General features: G+C 42.4%; 1 protein-coding gene across 7 annotated transcripts in view; it reads left to right on the top strand.

Annotated features, from left to right (window-relative positions):
- Window positions 1–5,357: 5,357 nt before the first annotated feature.
- The window catches only part of sdk2b (sidekick cell adhesion molecule 2b), a 520,366-nt gene continuing 517,248 nt past the window's right edge, over window positions 5,358–8,475 (top strand). For all 7 annotated transcript variants that reach the window (XM_052478026.1, XM_052478027.1, XM_052478023.1 and 4 more), the window contains exon 1: window positions 5,358–6,507. In XM_052478026.1, coding sequence (XP_052333986.1) covers window positions 6,423–6,507 — 85 coding nt within the window. In that variant the 5' untranslated portion in view covers window positions 5,358–6,422. The remainder of the gene's footprint in view (window positions 6,508–8,475) is intronic.

The following is an 8,475-nucleotide window of genomic DNA, read 5'->3' as shown; positions in this document are numbered from 1 at the left end:
TCCCAAATAGCACCCTATTCCTTATTTAGTGCACTATGTTCGACCAGGACCCATAGGGTCACTATAGAGTAAATAGGGTGCCATTTGGGAAGCAACCTAGATAAATACGAAAATGGTTTGCCTCTGAAAATGTGAGCTCCAAACAACTCCAGCTCAAAATCTACAACCTGGGGGTTCTAGGAAATCACCCTCTTGCTGAGTGGACGCAATGCACTGTAAGTACTTTTAAAAATCATAAATTGGATGGTGGGGTACCCCTGGGGTGGGTAGGAATACACTCCATCTTTGTTTTCACTGACATTATCCTATTATTAACTTCCTGGCAAGGTCTCCCATTTTCTGGATGAGATGGAGAGAGACAACAGCAGAATAGGGAGCACGCAGAGAAACGACAGAAGCCATTACCATGGTGTGTGGTGCTTTTTTAGTGTCCTGTGGCGGCTTCGATGGAATTCACCACCAAAACATTGACTTGAGCCGCTACCTTATTCCCCTGGGGAGAAAAGCCTTGTTCTAAAGACATTAAGAGGATTTGCTGTGTCATGGTAAACCTCTCTCTCTCTCTTTCTCTCTTTACACACACACAAACACATTTTAAATACTTTATTGAAACAATCAATCACATTACATCACAAAGGACTCAACAATTACAAGGGTCGGTGACACGACGACACTCACACAAACAAAAATCACCTGCTCATAACCGCCGAAACAGAGCAGTACCTAGCCAGCTGCCTTGCTCTGGTCTTAGGCAGGCCTGCAATCTGGAGGCCACGTAGAGTAATCATCTGTACGTGGCCGAGACTGCCAAATATCAGTGCCATCAATCTGTATCCCAAGCTGTCTAGGCATGATTTGAAGGGATGGTATTTGAGGAGCTTGTCTGCAAAAGCTTGCTCCAATGTAATAGTCGAATGAGCAGTCCACTTCCAGAATCAGGACCTCCCTCTGCAGCATTGCTACCCTGCATCCCACCCTGCAGCCTCTGAAGCTAACAGGGTTGGTCCTGGTCGGTCTCTGGATGGTAGACCAGATGCTGCTGGAAGTGGTGTTGGAGTGCCAGTAGGGGGCACTCTTTCCTCTGGTCTAAAAAAACATTATCCCAATGCCCCAGGGCAGTGATTGGAGACATTGCCCTGTGTAGGGTGCTGTCTTTCAGATGGGACGTTAAACGCGTGTCCTGATTCTCTGTGATCACTAAAAATCCCATGGCACTTATCTTAAAAGTAGGGGTGTTAACCCTGGTGACCTGGCTAAATTCTCAATCTGGCCCTCATGGCCACCTAATCATCCCCAGCTTCCAAATGGCTCATTCATCCCAATCACCTCCCCATTAACTATTCCCCAGGTTGTTGCTGTAAATGAGAAGGTGTTCTAAGTCAACTTACCTGGTAAAAGAATGGTTAAATAAACAAGATCGGACTTATTTGGCATACAAGAAAACACATTATCATCTACATCAAACCAGGGTCCTCGGTTTGAAAGCCAGTTTTAGCATTACAACAAGGCACATCTGTACCAAAGTGTCCAAAACATCACCAGACCTTTACTGCATTAACGACAGCAGTTACAGCAGGTGTGAATAAGTTATGTTAGTAAATAGCCATGTTTTGGCACAGAGCTGCAGCACTTACATTAAAAATGTGTTAATCCATAATATGTCGAATTTCGAAGGGAAACTATGAGATATTGTTGGTCCGTCAACAAGTGTCTCATTGGGATTTTGTCTCACTCTCTTGGCTGTCATTCTCCTCTGGATAAATGTGTAAATCCCACTCTGAGCACAGTGAACATGTTCAAATGGTGTTTGAATATTTAAGAGGAGCTGTTCAATTGTCATAATTAATCAAGCCCTAAATTGACAGTTTCAGCATGTGTCTGTGACTCTATTTGTTTCCCATGACCAGATGTGCTTTAGCGTAGTCTCTGAAATATTGCTGGTAGCAGTGACTTCTTATTCTGCACACAGTTTGTAAGGGTAGATCATGTGGTGGTCCATCTTAAGGACACTCATTATCTATAAATAATCTATAACCTTGAACAGATGCACATACCCACTGGGCGCAGACATCAATTCAAAATCTAGTTTTGATGTACATTTGGTTGAGTTGTCAACAGTAGCGTGTATTCATGGATGCCAAGGGAACCCAGGCTTCCCACCAAACATTTCCCGAGAAAAAAAAGAAAATATTGTACTTTTCGTCTCTCTGTGTTTTCATAATTTTCCTTCAATTTGCAAGAGGCTGAATGTACTGTATCTCACCGGAGTGAGCATCCAAGTGCACCCCTTTGTCTCTGTATATGTAGGCCATCTATCTGAAGCATATGACATTGTTGCCGCCCATAACATTGAATACAAGGGATGCCAGTGAGCATTCGGCCTCCCTTGATAAAAAAAATAAATAATAATAGCCAATCAGTGTTAAGCTAAACTAAGCTCAACTGTGAATGGTCCTGGCACACCAAAAAAAAGGGTCAAGGGAAACCAGTTTTGATTTGGTTTCACTTCTATCACAGAGAAATACGTCATTGACAGAAACAGGTTGAATTGTTGCATCTCTTTATGTTGATCTCGTCCAGTGGCTAGCTAGCAAGCTAAAACTGTCCCTTTCCTAAATTAGCCATGGATGGAAATAGGGATTTGGACTTGTGGTTTTACTTAATTCTCCGTGAGCAAGTATTTTAGCCAGATAGCCTAGGACAAAAAAAATGTACGTGCATACTGTATGACAGTCATAGACTGTTTCGTCATCATGAAATAGAGGAGGATGGCATTGCCGTTTATCTACAAGTAGGGTGAGTCAACATGTTTTTTCTACTTGCACGAATGCACACACATACACAGAACCATGGACAGTCCCATCATATTTAGCTTATGTTGATTGGACTAAACCGTTTTTTATATATTGTAGATGTCACTGTATTAGACTAAGCATAGGTTGCTTGATTATGTTTCAATGTTGAAGTTGAAATGGTGCTGCAAAAGTGGAGGCAGCTCCTGTTTATCTTTTCTAACTGCAGTAACTCTTTGTGGTTCTAAATCAATAGTTGTTTAGTAGTCCGAAAATGTAGGAAACATTAACTTTCTTGACCTTGCTGTAGGTCATGTAACTGTCTGTTACTTTGTGGACTTCAGCTGAGAGAGGTTGCTCTCTGGTTTTGTGATGAAACAACAGTGTGGTTGAATTTATTCTGCCTAAGTGTCTTTTTATTGGCTCGTCCAAGGCATATATCATCGCAAGGCAAATGAACTAACATGTTATAGAGCAAACAACGCAATTATCACAACACATACAGTACAATGTGTTTGGACACACCTACTGATTCAAGGGTTTTTCTTTTTTTTTTACAAGTTTTTACATTGTAGAATAATAACACATATGGAATCATGTAGTAACCAAAAGTGTTAAACAAATCAAAACATATTTTAGATTCTTCAAAGTAGCCACCCTTTGTCTTGATGACAGCTTTGCACACATTTGGCATTCTCTCAACGAGCTTCCTGAGGAATGCTTTTCCAACAGTCTTGAAGGAGTTCCCACATATGCTGAGCACTTGTTGGATGTTTTTCCTTCACTCTGCGATCCAACTCATTCCAACCCAGGTAGGGTGATTGTAGAGGCCAGGTTATCTGATGCAACATCATAACTCTCCTTCTTGGTAAAATAGTCCTTACACAGCCTGGAGGTGTGTTTGGGTCATTGTCCTGTTGAAAACCAAGCAAAAACCAGATGGGATGGTGCATTGCTGCAGAATTCGGTGGTAGCCATGCTGGGTAAGTGTGCCTTGAATTCTATATAAATCACTGACAGTGTCACCAGCAAAGCACCCCTACACCATCACACCTCCTCCTCCTTGCTACACGGTGGGAACCACACATGCAGAGATCATCCGTTCACCTACTCTGCGTCTCACAAAGACACGGTGGTGGACGAATTTGGACTCATCAGACCAAATGACCTAAGGACAGACTCATCAGACCAAATCATAGATTTTCACTGATCTAATGTCCATTGCTCTTGTTTCTTCGCCCAAGCAAGTCTCTTCTTCTTATCGGTGTCCTTTAGTAGTGTTTTGTTTGAAGCAATTGGACCATGAAGGCCTGATTCATGCAGTCTCCTCTGAACAGTTCATGTTGAGATGTGTCTGTTACTTGAACCCCCTTGAAGCATGTATTTGTGCTGCAATTGCTGAGGTGCAGTTAACTCTAATGAACTTATCCTCTGCACCAGAGCTAACTCTGCGTCTTCCTTTCCTGTGGCGGTCCTCACGACATCTAGTTTCATCATAGAGCTTGATGGTTTTTGTGACTGCACTTGAAGAAACTTTCAAAGTTTTAGAAATGTTTCAGATTGACTGACCTTCATGTTTTAAAGTAATGTTGGACTGTTGTTTCTCTTTGCTTATTTGAGCTGTTCTTGCCATAATATGGACTTGGTATTTTACCAAATAGGGCTATCTTCTGTATACCCCCCTACCTTGTCACAACACAACTGATTGGCTGAAACGCTTTTAGAAGGAAAGAAATTCTACAAATGAACTTTTAACAAGGCACACCTATTAATTGAAATGCATTCCAGGTGACTGCCTCATGAAGCTGGTTAAGAGAATGCCAAGAGTGTGCAAAGCTGTCATCAAGGCAAAGGGTGGCTACTTTGAAAAATCTCAAATGTAAATATATTTTGATTTGATTAACACTTTTTTTGGTTACTACATGATTCCACTTGTGTTCTTTCATATTTTTGACATCTTCACTAGTATTCTACAATGTAGAAAATAGTGAAAATAGAGAAAAACCCTGGAATGAGTAGGTGTGTCCTAACTTTTGATGGCATTTTGTTCTGGCTTGACTTCCCCAATGATTTGACCCATGCACCACTACTGGTTGTCAACTAACATGGATTCAACATTAAATCTACAAAACATTTCATTGAGGTTAAACGTTGGGTGCAAAATATAAGAAATGCTCTTACATGATGACTTTTTGCAAATCCAATATTTTTTAAACTTTGATTCAACATCACACTTTTTTTTAAACAACGTTGATTCAACCAGTTTTTGCACAGTGGGTAACTTATTCAACCTATTATTGTAGCCTAGCAGAAAACAGGAGTGTCACTTGTGTATTGTATCAAATAAAATGTCAATTATTTATTCATCAACCAGGTGTGTATATGTGCTTTCTGAAAGTGGTCTTTACATCTGTGCATGTCGGTCATGGGTTGTTCTCTATCGCTTGGTAATGGATGCTTTATTGCGCTCTGCCGCGTGGTGGCAACCTGCTACCCTCCCATACACGCGCATGCTAGATGCAGACCGACCGAGACCGATAGACAGTTCTACGATTCGCAAAAGGAACTGTGGACGCTGCCTTCAAAGCACACAGACAAACCGTGCTCCTCCGCCTCCGAAGACATCGATGATAGCGTTATTATTGAACATTTCTCTCCCACTCCCCTTTTCCCTAATACTTCCCACGAAATGTACCACTACCACTGAGTGAATAGATTCGTTTTCACCAAGGGAATTCCCGGACCTGACGGGGGAATCGTCTTTGGAAACTTTTGCGACTCATGCCGGGCGCATCGCTGGTATTGCTCAAGCACATAACGGATTCAGGGAGCTAAACTCATCTCTCCAGCACTCTCCCTTCTTCAATAGCTACGACCAGAGATAATCATCCACCCTGACCATCACCAGAAGAGGATACACTTTATGAACATTTTCTATGGAAACGGGACAAGTATTGCTGTTGAAATAGTTGCCTATATTGATATTTGATGATGTATACTTGCTCCCGATGCAGGTGCTGTGAGAATTGAATGGTTTATGATTTAACTTTGCTCGGCAATCTGAAACGGATTTTTATCAAAGGAACCCAGAAAGGGTCAGGCTGTTTTGTTGCCATTCGTAGCCTAAATTAAAAAAAAAATAGGTCTGCCTCCTTGCAAGACAGACTGAAAGCCACGATTGCCAGTGTCTGCTACAATTGAGTTAAAACACAATAGCTCTGTATCCTGCAGTCAACATGGACTCTGCTCCTATTTTTATCCAAAAGGTTACAGTTTAAAGGACAGATACTCAATTTATTGACCACGGTATTGCATAAGCCTATCGATAATTGCATTTATGGGCTTATGTTAGTTGGAATTTACTCATATTATTTCAGTCCTGTGTGTGACTGTACAAACTTTCAATTGATCTGCTCCACATACCGTTCCTTCTGAGCAGTTGGCGCGGTCTCGCTTGAGCGCCCTCAGATTGCCCGGTTTCAGCGACAACAACGTTCACAGAGCGGACAGTTGCAAGATCCACGCATACAACTCAACACAGACACGATAACTCCGGGACGACTTGGTCAGCGGCACAACATCTATTCAGCGTGCCGGACACACGCTGTTTATTTAGCCCGGCTGTGGACAATGGCTGGAGTTTCGCCTGGACTGAGGTGGCGCGCCTCGTGGATTTTATTGTTTTCCCTGTTTATCCACTACACAACAGCTCAAGGTAAGATGATTGATTCCGTTTTCCGTAGCCTACCAGTGCAGGCTTTATGTCCCTTTGCCATTCAGTGCTTTCGTGCAACAACGTGAATGAATCGTCCCCATGTCCTCATCTGTGGACTTTGAAGGCGGTACTGTTTAGCCTATGCCTACACACCAAAAAGTGAGAGTTCCTCAAGGGTTCTTTGGGAAAGGTGGTGGTTCTATGTGGAACCATACTGACCCAAAGAACCCTTTGAGGCCTTCAAATGGTTCTTTACAGTTCAAAAAAGGGTTATTTTAGTGATCATTAAAATGTAGGGGCGGTGGCTGTTTAGGTTTGATTTTGGGACATGGTAAGGGGACATCTCTTTTTGTGCAGCCCTGAGTGCCATTCCAGCTGGTCTTATCAGTTGTGTTGTGCTATTTCGTGGTATATATGACTATGGCCAGTGATGGTATCTTGTGAAAGACTCAAAAAACCTTTGAGATTGATATAAGTTATTTATAAATGTTCTATAAAGAACCATAAAAAAGGGTTGTAACCATGGTGGAGCCCTTTTTGAACAGTTATTTATATACTGAACAGAAATATAAATGCAGCATGTGTAGTGTTGGTCCCATGTTTCATGCGCTGAAATAAAAGATTCCAGAAATGTTCCATACATACAAAATGATTATTTATCTCAACATGTGTGCACACATTTGTTTACATTCCCGTTAGTGAGCGTTTCTCATTTGCCAAGAGAATCCCCCTGACAGGTGTGGCATATCTAGAAGCTGATGAAACAGCATGATCATTACACTGGTGCACCTTGTTCTGGGGACAATAAAAGGCCACTCTAAAATGTGCCATTTTGTCACACAACACAATGCCACAGATGTCTCATGTTTTGAGGGAGAGTGCAATTGGCATGGTGACTGCAGGAATGTCCACCAGAGGTGTTGCCAGATAATTCATTTCTCTACCATAAGCCATCTCCAGTAGGTCCAACCGGCCTCACAACCGCAGACCATGTGTATGGCGTCGTGTTGGCGAGACGTTTTGCTGATGTCAACGTTGTGAACAGACTGCCCCATGGTGGCGGTGGGGTCATGGTATGGGCAGGCAGGCATAAGTTACGGACAACAAACACAATGGCATGTTATCGATGGCAATTTGAATGCACAGAGATACCGTGACGAGATCGTGAGGCCTGTTGTCGTGCCATTCATCCGCCACCATCACTTCATGTTTCAGCATGATAAGGCATGGCCCCATGTCGCAACGGTCTGTACACAAGATGAAAATCTCATAGTTCTTCCTGGATATTCACCAGACGTTTGGGATGCTCTGGATTGACGTGTACGACAGCGTGTTCCAGTTCCCGCCAAAATCCAGCAACTTCGCACAGCGATTGAAGAGGAGTGGGACAACATTCTATAGGCCACAATCAACAGCCTGATCAACTCTATGCAAAGGAGATGTGTCGCATTGCATGAGACACATTAGGATCCCACCAAATACTGACTGGTTTTCTGATTTTAAGGTATCTGTGACCAACAGATGCTTATCTGTAATCCCAGTTATGTGAAATCCATAGATGAGGGGCTAATTAATTATTTTAATTGACTGATTTCGTATATGAACTGTAACACAGTCAAATCTTTGAAATCGTTGCATGTTGCATTTCTATTTTTGTTCAGAATAGAACCTTAGGAAAGGAAAGGCACTATATAGAACCATTTGTTATTAGTGTGTCTCAGACAGACACACACACACACACACACACACACACACACACACACACACACACACACACACACACACACACACACACACACACACACACACACACACACACACACACACACACACACACACACACACACACACACACACACACACACACACACACACACACACTGTTGGAGCCTGAGCCCAGCAGTGGTTAAAACTGTGTCAAATTGCTCTGCTCTCTGCAGCCTTGACTGTGTTTATTAAACGGCCTGT

This window comes from Oncorhynchus keta, chromosome 24 (genome assembly GCF_023373465.1).
Source record: "Oncorhynchus keta strain PuntledgeMale-10-30-2019 chromosome 24, Oket_V2, whole genome shotgun sequence".
Classification (NCBI taxonomy): domain Eukaryota; kingdom Metazoa; phylum Chordata; class Actinopteri; order Salmoniformes; family Salmonidae; genus Oncorhynchus; species Oncorhynchus keta.
This window is presented reverse-complemented; position numbering and strand designations above follow the sequence as displayed.